General features: G+C 35.6%; 4 protein-coding genes across 4 annotated transcripts; 2 read left to right on the top strand and 2 right to left on the bottom strand.

Moving 5' to 3' along the window:
* Positions 1-105: 105 nt before the first annotated feature.
* LOC135161469 (T-cell immunomodulatory protein) lies at positions 106-3,084 on the top strand. Its single transcript, XM_064119059.1, has 4 exons — positions 106-247; positions 808-1,609; positions 1,806-2,540; positions 2,740-3,084. The coding sequence occupies exons 2-4, from the start codon at positions 830-832 to the stop codon at positions 3,001-3,003; spliced, it is 1,779 nt and encodes a 592-aa protein (XP_063975129.1). The 5' UTR covers positions 106-247; positions 808-829; the 3' UTR covers positions 3,004-3,084.
* Positions 3,085-3,158: 74 nt separating this feature from the next.
* LOC135161476 (cyclin-dependent kinase 5) lies at positions 3,159-5,595 on the bottom strand. The gene is made up of 6 exons (XM_064119074.1): positions 5,476-5,595; positions 5,219-5,307; positions 4,608-4,801; positions 4,203-4,462; positions 3,693-3,904; positions 3,159-3,519 (listed from the first exon to the last, which is right to left on the bottom strand). Exons 1-6 carry the CDS (start codon positions 5,510-5,512, stop codon positions 3,412-3,414), a joined length of 900 nt encoding a protein of 299 aa, XP_063975144.1. The 5' UTR covers positions 5,513-5,595; the 3' UTR covers positions 3,159-3,411.
* On the top strand, positions 5,587-6,962 carry LOC135161483 (uncharacterized). Its single transcript, XM_064119086.1, has 6 exons — positions 5,587-5,667; positions 5,733-5,820; positions 5,880-5,942; positions 6,002-6,079; positions 6,311-6,424; positions 6,799-6,962. Exons 1-6 carry the CDS (start codon positions 5,591-5,593, stop codon positions 6,952-6,954), a joined length of 576 nt encoding a protein of 191 aa, XP_063975156.1. The 5' UTR covers positions 5,587-5,590; the 3' UTR covers positions 6,955-6,962.
* Positions 6,963-6,969: 7 nt separating this feature from the next.
* Positions 6,970-20,221, bottom strand: LOC135161484 (orcokinin peptides-like). The gene is made up of 4 exons (XM_064119087.1): positions 20,052-20,221; positions 17,187-17,274; positions 11,879-11,990; positions 6,970-8,854 (listed from the first exon to the last, which is right to left on the bottom strand). The coding sequence occupies exons 1-4, from the start codon at positions 20,127-20,129 to the stop codon at positions 8,662-8,664; spliced, it is 471 nt and encodes a 156-aa protein (XP_063975157.1). The 5' UTR covers positions 20,130-20,221; the 3' UTR covers positions 6,970-8,661.
* Between the last annotated feature and the right edge of the window lie 3,112 nt (positions 20,222-23,333).

Below are 23,333 nucleotides of genomic sequence, written 5' to 3'. Positions count from 1 at the left end.
CGTGAAATGTCAGATGTGATGAGCGAAATACATCGGATTTATTGATTTTGAAGTGAAAAAATTTGTTTTGGATTTTTGTACTCTGGATTTTCGGGTGGAAAAGAGGTTGGAAATTCTGGAAGTCGAGGAAGTCGTTTTTTAGGAGGATTGATGGTCATCTGACGTTCGAGTGGGGGTTATTACGTCTCCAGCTGACTCATAAGGTCTGATTGTTTCCTCAGGGCTTGGAGTATTTTCATATCATCAGGTAATTATTGAGAATTGAACCTTCTTGGCGAATTGTTACTTTGGAAATTAAGGCTATCGAGGGTTTTGTAGCGGAAGCCTTATTTGTTGGGAGTTTATAGTGGAATTCGTAGCACTTTGGGACGAAGGAACAATATAATAAAGATGTCAGTTGGATTTTCATGGGCTTTTGTAGGAACAAATGATTAATTCTCATTGAGTGCGATGTTGACATTATTTTTTTCTCGAGGATCGTTATCAACATTTGGAGTGGAACAGAGAATTTTCCTGTGGCACTAGGTTGCTCCACATCTTGAAACAATTTCCACATTTGGCAAATTGCCTTTATTTGTCCGTTAGAAAAAAAAATCTGGAAGAATTCTTCTCTTTTCTTGAAGAACGTTTATCAAATCATTGCAACAGGGTCATTTTTTTGCTCGTGATCTTATAAATGATATTTCAACATTAAATTAGGGATTCCAAGAATCGTTAGTTCAAGTTCAATAAAGAATAGTACTAAAAATGTTCGATTAATACTAAATTATAACAAATTAAAGATAGAAGGATTCCTGGCGTTTCCAGATTATGTGATCCCTCCCCCAAAATGGCGACTCACATTCTGCTGTTCCTCCTCGCCTCCCTCATCTCCTCGACAACGACTTCCGACATAACCAGCGCAGTATTCGGAAATGTTCTCGATGGAATGCCCGCCGCCTTCGGTGATTTCAACTCGGACGAATTGACAGATGTATTCGTCCTGCGAAAGAACGCAACAACTCTGGAGATTCTCCTGGCCTCCGACCAGGAGCCCCTCCTGCGTCCAGCGAACCTCACCTGCACCTTCAAGAACGTTGTGACGAGTGTAGTCCCAGGGGACTACGATGGCGACGTCTTCATGGACATCCTGGTGACCACGTACAGCCGACAGGACGCGCTGACGCACGTCCACGTCATCTGGGGCGGTCCAGGGCCGATGAACTGCTCGAACGAGGAGACGCCGTTACTGAAAATGAAGGGCCAGCCCCTCACCATCGACTACAACCAGGACATGATAATCGATCTATTTGGCTCTGACGAGTCCAACAATCGAACCTTCTGGATCTTCAATCACAATCGAACGAAACCCGAGGCCATCCCCATGATCTCCAATCGCCCCATAGACCTGGAGCCCATTCGCGCTTATCATTCCAACGCTTTTCTAGACCTCAATGGGGACTACTATCCAGATCTCATGATAACGACAGACAACCACTTCGAGATCTGGAATGGTGGAGCCAAGGAGTTCAGGTACTCCAAGGGGGTCGATTGGCCGAAGCAAAAGGGGGAATCGACTTTTGGACACGTGGGACAGGCGCTGTATCTTGATGTCGAGTTGAAGGGACAGGTCTGTTGGCTTATTTTGATAATTCTTCTATTAATTTGAAAGAAAATAATAAATTCAATTGCTCAATATCTGTAATTTTTTAATTACTATATCGTATTATTTTCATAAAATCGTCAGCACTCAAAAAGGGGGAATCAATGAAAAACAATTCAATAATTAATACATTAACAAATCAATAATTTTAAAAAATTGACAGGTTGACCTGATAGTCCCCACCTGTACAGACGACACCTGTAAGAAAAGTTCTATTCTGGTGTACAACGGTGACTGGCAGGACCTCCAGATTGACTTCAGGGACAAGCAGGGTGTCCTCTGGGGCTTTGTCTCCCGTAAATTCAACGCCAGGCGTTACACAGACACAATAACCCTCCGTGGAGGGGATTTCAATATGGACGGCTACCCCGATCTACTCGCTACCCTCCAGTCGGAGAAATCCGAGATAAAGTCCTTCCTGTTGTTGAATACTCCCTGCTCAACTTGTGGAAGAGTCAACAGGACGTTCGAGGTCCACTGGACAGCCCTCAATCCCTTCTACAACGAAACAGTGATGGCGGTGTTCTACGATTTCTATCAGGACGGCATTCTGGACGTTATTCTTGTCAAGTATGACAAGGCAAAGGACGTCTACACTACCGGGGCCTTCAAGAACAGTCTCGACTATGACGCGAATTTCGTGAAGGTCATGGTACTGACGGGTCTGGAGAACAGCAAGTACCCCATCTCCCCGGGGAGCTTGGGGAAGAAGAAGAGGACTTATGGGACCAATTTACCGGGTCCGTCTATTGCTTACAATACGACCACTCAGGATGGCAGCCCGAGGAGTGCCATTGCTGCTCAATTACCCCAGAGCGCACATTTCTCCCTTAATTTGCCGTACACCACCTTCGGACTGGGGAGAACTCCCAATTTTGTTGATCAGCTGACGGTTCGGGTGAGTGGGTTCACGTGAAGAAAACGTGATTTAATAATTGGAATTTTAGGGGATTTATGGGGTTGCCGGGTTTAATTGCTTTTAATAAAATCCATAATCGTAATTGCACTGGACCTCATTAAAGTTTATATTTCCGAAAAATTCCTGAAATTGATTTATCACATGAAAAACATTAATAAAAAATAATTAAACCTTTCAGTTGGCTGGTAAATCCCGCGAGTGGCCCCAGATAATCCCCAATTCCCAGATGGTGGTAATTCCAAATCCAATAAAGGACCCGACGAGGTGGAAGGCGCAGTTATTCGTAACCCCAAGTAAATTAATTCTCCTCAGTGCAGCTGCACTGGCTGCCACGTGTATATTGATATCAGCGATAATAGGTGGACTCTACTGGAAAGAACGACGAGAGGATAAAATCGAGAGGCTGCAAGAGGCACACAGATTCCACTTCGACGCAATGTAGATATTCTCATAACTCTAACTAAAATAATTGTAATTAGACTTAATCGATATTTAATTACTAAATAAAAAAAATTACTCTTCATTCTTTTTTCGTGGTAAACTGGACAATTTTATTGATTAGGTTTGGACAATACGAATTAAGAAATCAACTCTTCGTTTTTTCCTGGTAAAATTGACAATTTTATTGATTAGTTTTGGACAATTGCATATAAAACAAGACTTGCTTTCAATATCTTTAAAATTTGATCGATCCACGTAGACGCGTATAATAAATAATTTGAAGGAGTGTCATTATCATTTTCAAACTTTTTTTTTATCTTCATTATTTTTAATTTTATTCTCTTAAGTATCTTGGTCGCTGCGTCACACACTCGGTGCAATCAGTTGAGCTCTATATGATGGAGTCTCGTTATTGGCATCGATCGTTTTTTATGGCAGGGTTCAAGTCATTAAAGTAGGGATGTGTCATTGCTTCGTCTGCTGATAATCTCAGTGCTGGATTACAAACTAATAATCTCTGAAATAATTCAAATCAATCAAGAACTTTGAGTCATAAAAAATCAGTTTAAAATTCCGGGAATTTATAAAAAAAATTGAATCGAAAATAATCTAGGTGACATGTGCACAGGAGTAAAGGAACTTTTGATTAGTTTTTGAGCTTCAAAACTAATTTGTAAACGATTTATTTACCTGGAGCAAGTCCTTTCCCCTCGTCGGGAGTTTCGGTGTGACGTGGCCTAAGCTCTGTGTCGGGTGATATTGTGGGAATGCTTTGTAATCTGGAAGCAGGGTCAAGTCTGGCCAAGTTTCCTCTGTCGGTGTTCCCAACATTTTAAATATTCTTTTCAATTGATCGTCTGCGTCGGAGCCTGGGAACAGTGGTCTGCCTGCATTCGCCAGTTCTGTCAATTTCAATTAAATTTTTCATTCTATTACCCTTTCATTAAGTCAATTAGTAAGTATTAATAGCATTATTAACCCATAATACGTAATAACAATCATAATTCAATTAATATTAATTAAATCAGCAAATTTTTCCGAGCATTAAAAAATGTCATAAAATTTGCAGTTAATTTAATCGCAGTAATTCAATTAATTAATAATTTATGAATAGACTTTAATCGTTGTCAATTAGCTATCCAAAGAAGGTCCTGACAAAAATTTTCTATCTAATGAAAGTAAGAGCATAAGAATATTTACCTGCGAATATACAGCCAGCGCTCCACATGTCAATAGACGTTGTGTATAATTTGGCACCGAAGAGTACATCAGGTGGACGATACCAGAGTGTGACAACCTCAGCTGAATAACATTTAACTGGAATGCCAAAAGCCCGCGCCAATCCAAAATCAGCCAGTTTCAGCTCACCATTTTTATTAATGAGCAAATTCTGGGGCTTGAGATCTCTGTGGAGTACGTTACGACTGTGGCAGAATGCTAGTCCACGTAATAACTGATATCTGCAATGAATAAGTCAGGAATTCAATAACAATAATACCTGGTCATTTTTGACTGAATGAATGACTACCAATTAGCTACTGACTTAATCGAAGGAAATTGATTGATCGGGTAATTTCGGGAGATTGGGATAACGGGGAGACTTACAAGAATGATGTGACAACATCTAGATCAATTTCTCCATTTAGACTATCAAAATACTTCTTCAGATCCTGATCACAATGTTCAAAGACTAGCGTTAATTTTTTATCACTGTGGAGTACGTCGTAGAGACGTACGATATTTTTATGTTTCAATTCTTTGAGCAGGCAAATTTCACGAAGAGCTGATGATGGGACACCCTGCAATTAGAAGAGTTAATTTTTATTCAGTATTTCATTATGGATTAATTAACTAAATAGCGAGTGATTGACCAGTTTTTTAGCGATATCTTCGATTCTAAGGCAGATAACACAATTTTTGTAGTTACATTTATTGTAGCTCTCAACCAGCTCTACAAAAAGGTCCTAACAGGAATTTTTGTATCTCCCTTAGATGCCAGGATATTCATTAAAAACTAATCAATAGTCACAAGTGACTTTTTTCGATTTCCCACTGTGTTGTTAAAATAATTCACACAAAAAATAAATTCGTCTTTTCAACGTAAAAATTGGAAATTGTTTTTCGATAATCAACGTCAACACTGAACCTCTCCCCTCATAATCGAAATAATAAAATTACACAACAACTGACACAACATAATCAATGAAAAAAATTACCTCATCATCATCATCGAGTCTCACTCTTTTCAGAGCAACAATTTCGTGGGTCTCCCGATTTTTGGCTTTGAAAACAGTGCCATAAGTGCCTGAAACAAGATAATTTATGCATGAAAAACAACATTAAAGCTGCCGACACTGCACTGATGTCCCCCTGATCTTATAAATTTAACGCTCGATACATTTGGCTCAAACGATCCCCACCGATCACCAGAATCCCACTATCACGACAAGAAATTTGTCACAATCATATTTACCTTCTCCTATTTTTTCCAGTTTTTCATACTTTTGCATATTTTTAACCGTTCCACGGGCGGAATACGCACTGTGGTTAGCGCTGCGCTAACAACGGCGACAGCAGGAACTACTCCAATGGCTCCGTTTGCGTGCGCACCTTCGCTCTTGCGCGCCCAGCGTCTCGCTTGCGCGTGCGTGAGCGCGTCAAATCAGTTAAAATTCAATTTGCTCTGTACGCCATTAATCCTCAAAAGGTTATTAATTAATCGTTTTCCAGTGGGAATATGTACATTCTAGTGAGATTCTTCAATAATGTCATCCTCATGCTCATCAACTTTTTAATTGCAATTTATTTTGGACGTCGGGTGCGTACAGGAGCGACCGATCAGCGACGAAGGGAGAATTTATTTTGATTTTTTTGCAGTTCTTCATTGCGATGACGCGACATTACAAGATCGTCAGCGAAATTACGGAGTTCAACGCGATCGTGAGGATTTAATCATTTTGGGAGGTTTTAGGGGGAGGTACAGATTTTGTTGGTTTTAGGTGGGGGAGGCGAGGGATAGCCTGGATTATGTCACGACAAAAATTGCGGCGCTTATGAGAGATGTGAATTATTGTCAGGTTTGAACGAAGGATATTCAAGTTTTTTTAATGATTTTTTAGTACGAAAAGTTGATATCAAATATTGGATTTTTTGGAGACTTCCTGGACTTATTTTTTGGAGATTTTGTTGAATTGTTTATGTAAAAAATTCAATAGCCTAAAAAACATAATTCTTTGAATATCCTTACAATATAATTTTAAGGTTGTTAATTATAATTAGTCATGTTTGAATTTTCCTTTTCAATGCAGATCGAAGGAGATATCGCTGAGGAGCTTCATGTGACTCACAACCTGACAAAATTGAGCTCAAGAACTTCACTTTTGTTGAAAAGATATGGAGAAGTTGAAGAGCGAGTGCTGGAGGTGAAAGACAAAATTAATTTATTGAATAATTTATTAATTTATATATTTTTTTTTCGATGATACTTCATAAAAAAATTGAATAGAAATTCTGTAACCGTTCAATGAACATCAATTTTGTTTTGTTTCGATTTTATTTACAATTTTATTACATTTCCCTTTTTAAGAATTCCAACAAAATTCCTAAATAAAAATCGAGATAAAGAATTGAAAATTAAATTCCATTTACTTTTTTCCCTCTCGAGAAATTTATCAAAATCCATTCACTTTTTTTTTCTTCGATTTAATTAATATAAGCTATTTTATTTCATAACTTTATTGATTTGATCAACATTTTTCTTTGACTTCAGTCCTGTTGTTTATTTAATTAATGTTAGTTTTTCCGAATGAACGAGAACATGGCGAATGTCCAGCTGGAGACCCCGGACGATATAAAGTCGGAGATGAAGCGAACAATAAGAAAAATAAAACAGGACCAACTGGGCCGTTACACAAAAACCGTGACCCCAATTTCGGACAGTGTTCTGACATGACAAACAACTCAGTGCTTCAACTTGACGTATTTATTCGGCGTATATTTTTTACAATAAATCTTACAATTATTTAAAGACAGCGGATGGATAAAACAGGACAAAATTACGACGGATTACAAGCAATTATCGACAGTACAGGTACACGATTACTCGCTTCATTCATTTAAACATTGAGAGTATTTTCATAATGAACAATTGCAATATTAAATTTTGAAACTGCTTGTCCGATTATTATTATTAGGTTTTGTTTAGTTATTTTGACATTTTTCAATTGACAACTACAATAATCGTAGATTATGCTGATGATTGTAACGACGATTCACAAGAATTTTTGTTTCGGATTTATTCCTTCCAGTTCTAGCAATAATTTTGATTTTCGTACACGGAAAGAAATTTTCACTAGTTTATAAAATGCTACCACAGTAAAAATTGTTAAGAAACATGACACTACAAGACCACACGTCCTATATTTGAAAATTTCGAATGGAATAAAGTAAAACTCAAAAGGCTTCAGTCTAAATTTGGGAAAATGCGATTGTTTTTTTTACTATTCAACAGACAGAAGCCAATTTAAAATCAATGTAGACATATATTTTTGACAATACTTCTCTGTAGCATAACATATTCCCCATTGAATAAGCGCCAATGTATTTTTGAGCAGATCGATTTTTCGAAATCAGCTATGGAAAATTAAAGAAATAGCATTTTCTACAAAATACAGAATTTAATTTTGCTCTGGTAATAAGTAGAAAAACGAATTGAGTATTTCAAAACTTTGTTGAGGCTCTGGTAGTTATTTGGGTTCTTCATAGAAAATTTTGAAAACAATTTAATCGAAGGTACAAAATTAAAATTTACTGTGGTAAAATGAAAACTTAAAAAATCACACAATAAAATAGAGAGGAGACTATTTTAGGACGTGCTCAAATCCAAGGATAGTTTTTTATTTAAATTTCTTTCCGTGAATAGTTTAGAACGATTTCATACGCGCGAAATGAAATTAAAAAATTTAACAGAATATAAAATCGAAGAAAGCGTTTTAAAATGAAGAAATAGAATCAAATGAATTTATTGGTAATATTTCATTGAAAACTGAGGAGGTTTTATTTAAAAAATATTTAGAATAAATCGGGAATAACTAATTGCATGGATTTTACCAACTTCTCTTCCATCGTACGTATGGTAATAAATTAATCAAATATTCTACATCATCAGTAGCTAATTTCTCAACTTATTAATTTATCAATTGCAAAATTGGAATCTGTGACTGCAGTTTTGATAATTATAACGTTGTTCTGGATTTATTCAATTGACAATTAAATTAATTGCAGATTATCCTGCAAATTTCCAATGGAAGAATGAGAACCAAGTACGCGAAAATCAAATGAAAATATAATTAACTCTTACATTCGATTAGAAGAAAAATAAAAACCGAGAAAAATTTCTAAAAAAATACTGAAAGCTCCATGATATTTCCTCTTTTATCAAACCCCTTCAACATAAAAACCGCCCCCGGACGTCAATTTCAAATAAAAAAATCACGTTTCATCCTCTCAGATGTCCTGCAATCGTAAATTAATGAACGAGACGCGAGGAGTCCCGATGAAACACGAGAAACATTGAGTATCTTCGAGGTAAAATGTCAGCAGTCGTTAATTTTCTCCCACATTGCAAATCGATCGTTGACTCCAGCTATCGATTAATCAATTAGTGCTGTCTCGATGCTAAATAAGCGTCGACAAAGCGCCGCTTAACGAAACTGTCCCAACCGGCGCGATCGATCTCATCGAAATTTCGCTTCGAAAAACTGTCGAATCCAGCTCGATCGATCTCATCGATATTGCGTTTGATGGCTCCATTGTAAAGTTCCATCGGGCTGAGGTGGGATAGCTCTGGCTTTCTGAAAGGACAAATTCAATGGAAATTATTCGTGAAAATTCTTTGACGTTGTTGCATACCACAGAGATATCATTATGGCGTATCAATGATACCCTCGGTATCTGATTTTCCCGATTGACGTTCGGGCTGAAATGTATCAAAGCGAAGCGACGAGTTTTGTCAGTCGACGTGAGGCGTTTGTATGCGTTTAATATGTCGATAGATATCATACCGTCTCTTGACACGTTTCGAACGACTCCTTAGATTCAAACGTCTGTTGTCCTTTCGTAATTGAATACGTGCGGGTCTGGGAGAAAGAGACAGGGAGTTGACTCAGAATCTTTTTTAATGGAATTTGCCATCACGAACGAGTGGTCATTGACCGATGGTATTAAACAGGGAATTTAAATATTATATGGGATAATTTGATGGTCAATAAACATCTCCGGAAGACCTTAATCCGGGACTTTACATATTATGAATATTTTGATAGTCAATAAGAGAATGAAAAGCGGAAAAATAAATATTTAGATAATTTTTTTTTAAGGAAGTCGTCACCGGAAGCTCCTTAAACCTAACATTTTCGCTCAATTGGTTTTAATAAGAGTTTTTAGGGAAATTAATAAAAATAGATGGAATATATGTAAAATATCAAATGATATTTTTGTACTCGACTCAATCGTTTCATAGGCTGTTAGGAGATATATACTGGAAGAAATTGTTATCAATTAATTCACGGCTCACGCAAAATAGATTCCTCAGGAGAGAGTGAATTGATGGCCTCGGATAGAGGCAGCTGTAACATTTTCTTCATTGCTAAACGAATGCTCGAATTTAATTCACGACGATAAATTCCTTTCAATTGTGGAATTCCACTTGTATTTTGCAAATGCTTGAATGTAAATCTCACGGGGAGAATCATTGTATTTACTAGGGGAAGTAAAAAGTAAAAGGAGAAGTATTTACTTGATGAGAATAATTTATCTGAATATTTTTAACTGGAATGTGTAATACGCTGGATAATTTTCAACTAAAAAATTCAGCATTTAGTTGAGTTAATCCTTATGTAATATATAATATGTAATATATTACTATATAATGGAATATGAATTATATATTATGTTATATAAAAAATATGATTGCATTTTTAATTTAAAAGAATTGAGTTTTTATTGAGTAACTTTCCTCGTGCACAGCCCACCACATGTGCTCGTAGTAATAAAATTCTTAATTGTGGAAATTGTCTGATGTATTTTTCAATGTGAAAAATAAAGTCAAGGAATCCGCGTCGGACGATCCCCCCCCAGGGACTTAACCAAGCTTTCTTCGTCGCCGTTATGGCAGACGGTCCTCATGTTGACAACCAAAACTACTTTCCTGTACCTCAACGAGCCACAAAGGACTCACTTCTTCGTTCTCGATTTTTTTCTATTTTTTTTATCTCCTTTCATACCCGCTTCGTCTATTCACCGTTGAGATTATCGTCACAGTGTCTGCACCCTCATCTCTACTTTAGCTATCCACCAGCACTTACGATGTTGATTGAACTAGCATCAGCCCCTCATCGAATGTCAATTAATTCGACTCATTTGATCACAAGTGGGGGCAGCCCCTGAATGAAATTAATTACACGTTGGGATTTTTTTTATTATTCGAAAAACAAGAGATTAATTTTTTCAGATAATACAAAGTTGAGAACAATAGGGGGAAATTGCTTTCCGGGAAATTTAATCACGCGCCGAGGGTTTTTTCAATGCAAAAAAAATTTATTGGCGACTGCAAGATCTTGAGCTTAAACATGAAATATTATTTATCGAGAGGAATAGGATAATGCGGCTGGGGTATGTATTCAGGGGACCCTCAAATGCGAGAACTTACCCCTGCCCCAGTGCCGAAATCCAACCCCAACAGGACTTAATTTCTCTCACAAAAAAATAGAAAGGGGTTGGCCCTCTATATTTTTCTGAGAGAAATAAAACGTATTTTTAAAAATTCTTTCACGTCTTAGGGCCTTCCTGACATTTAGGGGACCCTCACACCCAAGAAACTACCCCCCTAGTGGCGAAATTTAACCAATGTACCATTCCGCTACTGATTTATTATTTTTTTTAATATAAAAAATGCTGAAAAATCCGAAAAAAATCTCTCAATTCATAATTAGTTAATTAACATCTTACTTCATCTTTAATCATGATTGTTATTCCCATTTTCAGTCGTATCGAATGACTAAAAGTTTTTTCTCCATTACTGTGAATTCAAACATCATCAGAATAACCCACACGTTCAAGTTTAATACGACCAAGTCATCCCCCGCGACAGAAACATCCCCTATTCGAGTTGTTCTCGCATTGTTGCTCACTCCGGCTCGTTGTCACGATTATCTCGTCGTGCATAAGAGAACTCTTGTTATATCGCTGGTGGTCTGAACGCGACGCGAGATGAAACTCAAGCGTTACGAGTTACCGGCAGATTAAAGTGGCACGACAATTTATTATTCAACGGCACTTGTGTAATTTATTTCGCAGGCGAATTACAGGTCTTTAACAGGTGTACGCGTTGGCACATCTCAATCGGTGAATAAATGAGGGCTTAACCCTTGAGCCCTCGGAACTCACCGTCAAACGCGTTCAGTCGCGCGCTGAACGCTCCGCAGTCCGGAAATTTTCGAGTGCGAAATTGTCAAGAATTCGGTAATACCGTGTGCAAAACTTATTTATATTAATTATATATATTAATAATATTTCAATATCACAGGTCAGGATGGACCGATCCATCCGCCATTTTCAGGTGTCAAGCGACAATGGAATTTCCCTGCGGAAATTCACCGCATGAGCGTTGCGTTTGTTTGGGGCGCACTAATTAAAAATTGAATAAAAAAAATATAAAGACAGTTTCCACGGAAGGAGGACATATTAATTGAGGAATTAACCAGTGTGATTAACCAGTTTGTAATTTATAATGAAATAAAAATATCAGGACGAGGGTTGGGACGCAACCGATCGAGGGAGAGAGGTAACGATTTGTTGGGAAAATTTTGTAATTTTACCTTCGGGGGTCGAATCTCTTGCTCTCACCAAATGTCGCGCCGGATAATGAGTCCAGACCTTGGCGGGACTGTCTGGTGATGCGGTAATCTCTGCCCTCATGTGCTCCACCACCTAAATTATGATAAATAAAATTAGATTCGACAGTTGTTGGAGGCTAATTAGTTATTAATTATTAAATGTTAGAATGTACGTAAGAATAAGTGTAGCGGAAGTTCTTGTCACCTCTAGGGGAATCAAGAAATAATTAATAATAATAATTACTAAATATAACTAGTGAGTTGGGAATTAATGAATCAATTGAGAAATTAAGTAAAAAAATGACCATTACCTGAATTATAATAAACAATAGTCAAGATCGACTGTTGTCGTATGGTAATTAATTTTTCATGGTTTTAATAAATTGCATTTGTAATAGATAAAGGAAATTTCAGGGCAATCGCTTCAGACATCACTTATCCCCTAACCGTCAATTAAATAATTGACTGGTAGGGTATAATTAGTTTCCCAAATTCAATTTAATATCAACTAATAATTTACAAAGAAATTAACAGTCAATCGTCCACTAAATCCTAATTTTTGCCTCTTAATCTAATACACAAATAAATCGAAAATCGAAACATAATTTCATTAATTATTCGTGTTATTTATTGTCAATTAACTATCTCCCCTAGTTCAGTACATGAAAATAATTCTGATGCGCATTCAATTTAAATAGAACAACAATTAATAATTATCGTATCGCTGATAGGAGTTCGAGATTGTCACAAACGTGAGTTTATTCTCGATTCATAATTCAGTAGAGCAGTTATCGATTGAACGTCCATTGTAATCGGGAATAATAACGATGCGATTAGTAAGGGATGATTTCCCCGTTGTATCCGCGAACGAAAATTGGCTCGTATGGAACCCCTGGCTTGCGACCCCGCTGAGGAACCCCCAAGTCACGGAGGAGATTACCACCCCCAATGTGATCCAAATTTCGTTGGTGGGGGTTTGAAATTTCCGATCTTGCGTTCCTATTCGTCCATTCTGAAAAAAATCTTATTTTTATCGGGAGAAAACGTCGGAATTTCACGTGTGAAAAAAATTCAGTAGAAAAAGTCAAGGATTTTACTGAGGAATTTGTTTCAATTTTCTCTTTGAAAATGTTTATATCAATTAATCTGACTAAACTGTTTTTTAACTGTAATTTATTCTGTTTGAAATTATACTCTAAAATGCTAAAATTATTTTCCAAGCGAATTTATTATTTGTTCAATTGAAGAAGAAAAAATTGATTGAAAATTGACAGAGAGTTCTCAATGAATCTAATAATTTTTTGTCGTTTTATAAACTGGAAAGTTCTATTGAATATTTTTCAAGGGTGATGTATATTTTCAAGCATCAGGCCGATCGACAACATTGAAGCTCAGCAGACTCGACAGCATGAGGACAATCATGAGGACGTACCTTATGACAAGTCAATCGGATATATGGACGATAACAAAGCGAGTATTGTTGGCTCACAGGGGTTTTGCCAGCAGACAGCCAAATCGATATGGAGTCACGAGTGTTAGGCAGAATTAACTTGATTATAAGTCGATCGTGTCACCTCAATTATCATATTATATTTGTGTTAAACAAAAAAAATAAACCCTTCGTTAATAATAATAATAACAATTATAATCACAATAATGATATATTGCTTTATTATAATTATGGAAATAACAATTATTTCTAATATTAGATTTTTATATTTTTGTTTTATTATTATAACATCATATAAGATGCGGAAAAAATATACATATTATATATTTTTATGGTGGCATGAAAACTTGTAAAAACCGAAAAATATATGATTCAATCGAAAAGCCCAACTCCAAGAAAAAAACGAGAATAGACATTCAATACTCCCAAGAGATCGAGTGAAAAGTCAATAGAACCAGAATGAAAAGTCCACTGAAAATAAAACTCTATCCACCCCCATAACGTCCACCTAAAATTGACTGTTATTCTCCCATTTCTATGGAAAAAAATCCCTAAGATTGTGTGACTTCTGTAACACTGGAGTCACCCCTGTCCCATGGGACGCAGTGGGGGGAAGGGTTCGACTACTTTTGTCATTGTCAAGTGACAATACAGCTCTCACGAATAGTCTGCACGTGGGGGGTAGAAAGGGGTGAACCAAAATGGGCTCTTATGACTTTTTAGAAATTGTAATGACTTTAATGAAATTCAGTGACAGAAAATCATTTGTTAGATTTTATTTGTAAAGTATGAAGTAAAGATATATCAATGATAGGGTGATAATAATATTGATATATAAATATTATATTATATTATGTAATATTAGATTACATTGTAACATAATTATTTTACATCATTGTCATTTAATCGTTTAAATAATTAAAATTACGAAAAGCAAAATTCTAAATTTTATAATTTCAAGTAAAAAAAAAAATCATTAGATAAAAAATTGAATTGAACCCAACATATATCGTATATCATTCAATAGAAATTCAGAACTTTTCATTTTATTTATTCAATACCCCTTAAAAAGTGATATGCAAAAATTGAAGGGCCTTTTCTCTCAAAAATCCGTCAAAAGAATGAAAAATTGAATTTATTCTCCGGAGGGTACGTGGACCGACGGCATTTCTGCAGATTATGCCGTTCTAATGCGAATCATATGTTCCGTCAGCTATCGCAAGAAATATTTGTGGCATATCAACCCGAAAAAACGGCTTTATCATGATTTTAGTGTTCCCTCCATTCATGCTTCATATTTATTTGATTTCTACCAGTGATATCGCAACCCCACTCATTTTATTAGAATCGGGGATGCGGGCTGACGTCAGGTTTTCAAATGCGTCAGGTCTAAAAAATGATGGTCATGTAATGTCAATATTTCTCATGTCAGAATGTTGGCCTCAACCGCTGGTGCTTCAAAGCTATCTAAATAATCATTTTTCGTCGGAGATTTTCCTGATACTCAATAGCTTTTAATTTAATGAAGAAACCTATTTTTTATACAATTTTTTAATACTAAAAAATCGGGGAATAGCTTTGTTAGATATTTCCGGTCTCTAATCAAATGAGTTCAAAGAATTTTTCCTTAATTTAATCAATTAATTTTCAGTTAATTTCATTGATTTGATTTTCTTTCGACTCTTTGGAGTTTTGGAGTTTTTAATGTCTGCTAATATATACAATTTAATGAGATATAACTATTCCAATTTTTTATTGCCTTGGTTCATTATTAATTTGTTAATGAATATTTTTTCCTTGTAAAGATTGTGTTTAAATTGATGAATAAATTTACGCCAATAATCTCATGAAAATATTCCCCTGACAAAATGTTATCAACACTGTCCTCTGCATCCTCTCTCGACGCGGCTTCAATCAATCGATAATAAAATGAATAATCGCTTCATGCCGATACAAAAAGGACTAATGACACAGTAAACTTGACAAAGAAGTTTAAATTATCCATTCTAATTAACGAACTCGCTAATGAAGCTGGAGTTTATAAGTTCTACGCACGCAATACTGTTTCATCACTGCTCTCACATGGTCGAGGCGTAAGTGATGCATTAAAAGGGAATCGATAGTCGAACGGTTCCACGGGGAGTGTGCGAAACAAGGTTAACCATAGATTGGTCACCGTTGGAGGAAAACCCATAGCGCTTCGGTATTTTTTTTTACTATTCACCGGTTGAGTGGAAAAATAGAAGAAAATTTAATTCATCGATCAGAGGCTGTGGAAAATTATTCTAGAAATGGAATAGAATTTTTTTGGTTCTTGGATAATAGATCTGATGGTATGCACAGCCACTTTAGAATTAGGGAGAAATTTGTCCGAGGACAAATTTTAGAAAGAGCTTGGGAGGAAAAAACCGAAAAATTACTGCATTTCCCTTGAGATCTTGAAATTCGAGGAGTGCAACATGCGAATGGTCAGACGTCTCGCAAGAATTTCTAGGAGAGTTTCTCGAAGACCTCTGCGAGATGAAAGGAATAACCGAAGGTGAAAGAGGTCTAGGGGAACTGATGTAATTAATTTGTTTTTGTATCCCGGCCCCTACTGCCCCCTTTCGGCTGATTGCCTCCATTTAATGTAATTAATTTGTACTGTTTTTTCAATAAGATTTGTCCACATTTTCCTGAGGTAATTTGATTCTGGGAAAATACTGCGAGGGGGGGGAGGCATGAGTGCTTCCCGAAAAAGCTGCAACACTCCTGGGAAAGCTGCAATGACAACGGGGTTGCGGTGAACTTCGTAAAAGCTTTGAAATGTGGGCGATTTTTTTGTGAATTTTTTGAAAATTCGAGGAAAATCTAGTTCAGCCGCAGAGTTCGTACCATAAAACTATTTTTCAATAATATTTTTCATCCCTTTTTCGAAATAAATTATCGTTATCATAAATAATAATTATTTCAGTTATTTATTTCTTTGTTAAATTGACAAAAAATAATTATTTATTCTGAATTATTTCTCTATTCAATTTCTTTAATTTATTTATTATTTATTATTATTTATAGAATTCTACCATTTCGATTCAAGCACCCGATCTATTTTGACGATTAAAAATCGTTAATATTTATTATTTATCATAAATGTGAAATGTGCATCGCGATTATTTTTAAATAAAAGAAAATACTAAATTGTTCGATTGTACCGTCGATGGCGTTCTTCAAGAGCCGAGGAAAAGCCTGATCGATCACTCGTGCAGTTACCAATACTATCGGAAGCATTAAACATATCACCCGAGCCCGACACTAATTCCACCACCTTACAATTTCTATTCAGATAAGCTTAATCCAACAGAGCTTTAAGACTGTTTATCTATTAGGCCAAAATGACCGACCGACGAACAAAAAAATTTTAAAAACAATTTAACAATTGTTTTTCCAGAATTTATTTATTGTTTTTCCAAAATTTATTGAAACATAACAAACATATTCACACACATATTTTGTTAACAAACAAATCAAATAAAATTATCAAATATAATTATGATAAGCAACAAAAAATCCGATCATTCCCTTAGATAACTTTTTCGTTAGTTGTTCCAAAGAAATAATTAAATAATTCCAAAACAATACCGTGAAACATGTTTTTTTATTTTTATATTAGCATGAAAAAGCGTTGTTCATCGACGTTTATCCCCCCCCCTCCACCCCTCCCTGCCGTAAAAACACGCGGGAATTTCAATTCCCGAGAGTCGGAATGAAGTGTAACAGATAAACAGCCTCAACTCCCCCCTGGGTTCAAGGTATTTACAGCGCAAATGGTCATCAGGTAAAATATTTAACGGTTTTACTCACCGAGTGCCCCATACGACCTGGCCAATGCCTCCATGAGTTCTGGTTCGGTGTAAACAGCTTCATTCAGTCCCGATGTATCGCCACGCATCTGTAAAAAAAGGTGAGCTAGTAAAAAATTAATGTGAAGCAAATTTACTCGTGAAAGCACGCAATCGTCGAGGCTGACCTCACGCTGACTCAGTTCTCTTTCGCGGGGAATTCTCGAGGGACTGGGGTGTGGATGCGTCGCATATGTATATCGAGAAATCCTAATTATTTAAACAGGAAAATTCTACTTTTGTCAGCTGAGAATGTGAGAATTTGATTGTTTGTTTAATCATTTCTGATTTTTATTGGAATTTTTTTATTTTTAATATATATGATGTATTGTGATATATGAACATATGAAATATAGGAATAAATATATCGAGAGATATAACATATAATAATATGATATATTTCTTTTTTTAAATTCCATTGGAAGAAAAGACAGAAAATTAATGAATTTCGATAAATATTAATATCTAAAATATCATACATTTAATATGTAATATATTATGATATATTGAAATAAAATTAAGAAATGTTAACATTTCTTAAAGATAATAAATACGAACATTTATTAATTTTTCCGAATTTTTTAAAACGTTTTTTAATGAATAAATTTATTAAACTGCCCTTTAATTTTTTATTTCAGATGAGAAAAGTTATTCTTCTTTGTATCGAAAATTTTCCCTCATCGATTGATTGATTCATGAGATTTTTCGATACCTTCCTCACCATTACCACAATTCTCCATCGGATACAGGGGATAAAACTATGCTGGTCAGACATTGCTTCTGATGTTCTGATATAATAACCACATACTGTTATCAGAGTAGCTTCTGCCATTGCAGATAGTTAGGATACATAACATCATTAATGAGGATGACCCGTGAAAATTGAACGTCCGTAATATTTCCCAGTATTCATTGGTTAATTGAGTTGTCAATCAATTAAGGGAGCAGTATCACGACTCGATTCCAAGATAAAATATTGAAATTTGTCTCTGAGGGATGTTAACATCGAGAGGGATGGGGGCCGGAGCTGATGTTCGCGTAATTTGTAAAGTAGAAAATGTTTGTTTTAATCAAATAAAAGGTCCGTTTGGATTTAATTAATTAGTCGTATAAACAGTTTTGCAAAATCAATAGGTGAATTAAATTTTATCAGGAAATTCATAACAGAATTTAATAGCACAATTAACAAAATTTAAATTTATCTATCGCGATTGATTTATTTATTGCAATTGCATTAAAAAATCTCATTATTGTTTATTGCCTCATGAACATAAATTTTTAATACTTAAATAATTGTAGTTTGGAAAATGGACTTCGCGACGGTCTCGTAAAATCGAAGAAGTTATCAAATAAAAATAACGACAACTGAAATATTTGATATCTACTTTGTTATATGGAAATTGTATATTTTTTAAATTCTTAATATTTCAGTCATAAATCAATGTCAAAAACAATGAATTTTGCGGCATGAATAGTGCATAATGCACTCCATAAATAAATAATAAGCCACCGCAAAGTTATGTGAAAATTCACATGGTAATTCACCCTCACTATTGGAATATAACCAGGGTGTAAAATTAAAATATAGTTGTGGGAATATATGCATGCCATCTTGTCAGTTTTTCATCCCCCAGTGCAATGAAGCCCCGGCCCCCCTCAACCCCCATGCACTGAACTTCACTCTCGCATTTATATTAGTATGCATGGGAAAAGTTGTTTCTCGCTGGAGTAAGTTTATATGAAACACATAACCCGGCACCTTATGTGCATGTGTTGAGTGTCATTACATTCATAGGGTGAATTTATACGCCGATAACTTTCGGATACATTCAAATTGATTAATTTGTAATGCGCATTTTTAATGCAGGGTGAGCTGTGGGAATTAAATGATTTTTAGGGGGTGAGAAGAGATATCCGGGGGATGATGCAACAAGTTGGAATGGCGAGGGCTCGGTGGACGGATATCCTCGAAAATGGGCAGAAAGTGAGGAGTTTTTGGAAATTTTGATTTCCATTGGAGACTTTTTCATGTTGAAATAATAAAATAATTAATGAATTAAAGTTTTTGAAAAGTTAAATTAAATATAAGAGTTTTGGAGGTAATATATTTGTGTTAAATTAAATATAAGAGTTTTGGAGGTAATATATTTGTGTTTAAAAATTACAGTTTTAAAAGAAAAATCATGAGATAGTTTTGACATTAAAGGTTTGAAAAATTTCGATTCTGTTTTTAGTAAAATAATTTGGCGTAATTTGTAATAATTTGTCTGGGAATTTTTTTCTACGAAATAATGATTCCTGTAAATGTGTGCACATTTAAATATTTTTTTGCAATAATTTTAGAATTTACTTCTCCATTTTCGAACGATAAAAATTGAAAACAGTTTTTGTATCGCGAGATAATTTAGAAAATCTCAATTTTAACGCTTCAGTTCTTCTAAATAAAATAATTATTTCGCGACTGCAAACTATTCGAATTAATTCTTCAGGACACTTTGAAAAATCGTTAGATGACCCATAGTATGTTTTTCACTTCTCGTTCTGCATAAAAAATCGATTCTCATTTAAAAAGCTCGCTATCTCCGGCTCTTAATCGCGGAGCAATTAAAAAAGCTGAATAATTCAAACCAAAATAAACTAAATACAACCAAATACCGTGAATTCCTTCATTTCACCACAAATTTTTGAGAATTTCCGCAAAATAAAATGCTAAACATAGAAAAATCCCGAAGAATTTCAAACTCAAATAAATAAAGCATCGAATTTAAATAAATAAAGCACCGAATTTAAATAAATAAAATATTGAATTCGGATAAATTTAAATTACCTGCAGAGGAATCGCAGATGCGGAAGTCAAAAAAACGACGAGAAGTCCGGAAAACCGCATGGCCCTTGCAAACCTCATGTCTCACAACTTTTACCTCGAAAATAATCCTCACGAATAATTGTTGGAAGGTCTGAATGGTTGGACCGGTTCTCGGAAAAGCGTGCGGGGCACAATGACTGGTGTTCGTGATACCGTGAAATATATAGAGCGATTCCCGCGGCTCAAGGGGAGGGGGTGATTGGAGGGAAAAAGTCACAAGTGCGCGGGCGCAATAGCCACAATCTCAAGTAACCCTTTCGCGATATACGTCTCACTGAGATATTGCATCGAGTATTACCGAGCTATCAATGAATTTGCAATTTTCATTCAGTCGAATGTTTTTTTTTTTTTTCGCAGGTGACAGCAAAGTTTTGAGATGGGAATTACATTTCCTCTCACATGTGCGTGAGAAAATTCTCAAGACCGGAAGAACCTTATCTGTCAACTTCTTCTTCTCCTTCTGACAACTTCAGACACTTCTGCATTCCAGTTATAAGATCCGATGATAATCAATTCTTGTAACCGAAAGATTCCAGTCCTCGCTATTCGATATTCGCCAATGACGAGTTACCGGAATCTCGGTGGTTCCGAGGGCGTTTTCCATTCTTCGGATACTTTCCGTACTTCGTGTTTCACCCCGTGATAATACTCATTGGGGTATTCTGATTGTAACTTTTCACAGCGAGCTTAGTATTTCCTTTCAGGAAGTAGCGCACCTCAATTTTATTGTATTTGTTATAGTTTTTTTATTTGTTGCAAGTTGGTGATTCCCTTATTCAATTGGAAATCGCATCAGTGCGAGAAAGTTCAAGGGATGAAGGACTCGAACAGAAACATGAGTTTATTAAGTCCTAAATACTCGATAAATAAATAAAATATTGAATGTACCTACTATGTATTTATTTATATATTTATTTTATTTTATTATGAATTAATTGGTTTATTTATTTCGAGCAAAATGATACGGCAAAAATATTCGTTAAAACTTAAAGCTCTAAATCGGTTGTGCCACATAAACGTGCACAATATCCGGTTTTCTTATCTCTCATCTTTATGCGATCGATCGCTCGCTCATTATCGCGGTCACTACACAGTATATTGTATCAACGCATTCATTCTTGCAATTTTATTATTATTTATAAGTATGCACCGCACTTCGTGTCTCGTCGCTAATGAATTCAATCATGAAGACACGACGGTGTTTTCGGAAGCTGTTGGATAAATATAGATATCACTTCTACGAAGACCGAGGATCACTAGACTATAGAGGCAAAAAATAAACAATATGGGGAGTGAAAAAAATCGTGATCGATTATAAATAATGCGCGTGTATAAATAACTAAATAATCTATCTGTAAAAAATTTTAGATTAAAAAAATTGTATTTCTCTTGGAAATTTTCACCGGCAAATGAGATGAATCTTGGCCGACTGTTGGTCTACCCTCGGTCAACTGTTGGCGATGCATAAAATGTTTAGGAATTATGCTGATAAATAATTCTCGGTAAAGGGATTTTTTTCCTAGTAATTTTTGAATCCATAATATTATTTTTCATTCTCATAAATTTTTCCGAGGGAATATTTTTGTTAGTGAGGAAAATAGATGTTTATAAATATAGTGATGACATATACGTATTTATTGTGCATTAATAAATGTATATTTTTGTTGGAAAATAGGAAATAAATTAATTGTGTGGATTTTTTGACCAAAGTCCGGGAAGTTTTTTAATTATATTTTTTATTGCATCTACAGATGTGAAGATTTTTCATTCTTTTTAGGGTACACTATTGAGTTCTCCTATTGGCGCCGGGAAAACCACTAAAGTTGATCATCAGCGGCTTTGCGAGGGCTCTCAGCGGATTAATATTCTAACATGAATCAAAGTGGCATTTTCCAAGAAGACTTACAAATCCCGGAGAAGGGACTGCTCCTTCCCGGAATTATGCATCAAAGAGGTTTTGTCAGTCTATATGACAATTAGGTTTTCATCCCTAAAAAGTATTTCTGGAGCCATCGATTTTTTTTATTAAAAAAAAAAATTCACACTTTTGGTTGCAAATTAAATTCAGTTAGGGATAAATAGTATTTAATTTAATAAAATTAAATAAACAAATAATTACCAACGACTGACGGAAAAATATGTGAAGTCACCATTTGACAGCAAATTTCTAATTTAGTTATTTACAATATAATTATTTTATTTAATCTCCTCATTGGACGCGTGTTCGAAATCCCCGGAAATAATTTCCGCCGAAAGTTGTTGTAGTGTCCTGCGAAATTCGCAGCTGATCAATCAGTGTCGAGGGAACGATTTGATGGATCAATCTCCCGAAAAATTGAATTTGATGTGAAAAAGCCTCAGATTTATTTGAGATTTTTTTCTAATTTCGATTTAATTTTTTTTCCTCTACATTAATTCTGTACGAAATTCACGTGTCTACAGGTGTCCATATGCGATCAGCTGAGCTATGTACCATGACATTTAACGTACCGACCTTCCTCCGAGTTATTTTCACCCCTTCCTGAAGACGACTAGTGACTTTGACACTTTCAAGCAGATCACCAAGACTGCTTTGCCAATAATAAAAGCCTGCAATCGACCTTTTCACATCTGGTGCGGAAGATAATTATCGCGATCATAAAAATCTCCCCGATATCAACATAAAAATAATATTAACCACCGACAAATCGATTTTTTCCGCAATTTTTTCTTCGTTCACTTTCGAATTTCGAATCTCCTTTTCAAATTTTCATATCTCAAAAACGGCTGAGTGAAATTCTTCGATTTTTCTTCAGTTTCAAGGCATCTTAATCGCCTTCAAAATGAGATGTGACACGTTCAAATTACGTCGTCGGTTCCAGAGATATCCACAATTGAATAAAAAATTGAAAAATCGCAAATTAAAGTGAAAGTAGTGAGGGTCAACGGCTGTTCCGACGATGGCCATTGCTGTCCCAGTCCATGAATAACCGTATTAATCAACTATTTATATATCAAATGTAAGAAGAGGTCTCGATATTGGAGACGAGTACTCTCTGCCCCATCAGTATGACCCCTGTTACCTGAATACAATAGTATCGATGACGTTTCTCGCGAAGCTATCGAATGCCGACTAATGGATTCTTTGTTCGGACGCTGCTTCACCTACAACAGGGGTTGCACCTTCATCCCAGCGGGTATATAAGACCTGGATCGTCCAGTCTTCGAGGTACATTCAGTGAGGAAACCCAGGGAATTAAACAA

The sequence above is a fragment of the Diachasmimorpha longicaudata genome, chromosome 4 (genome assembly GCF_034640455.1).
Source record: "Diachasmimorpha longicaudata isolate KC_UGA_2023 chromosome 4, iyDiaLong2, whole genome shotgun sequence".
Taxonomy (NCBI): domain Eukaryota; kingdom Metazoa; phylum Arthropoda; class Insecta; order Hymenoptera; family Braconidae; genus Diachasmimorpha; species Diachasmimorpha longicaudata.
Note: the sequence above shows the minus strand (reverse complement) of the source record. Positions and strands in the feature narration are given on the sequence as shown.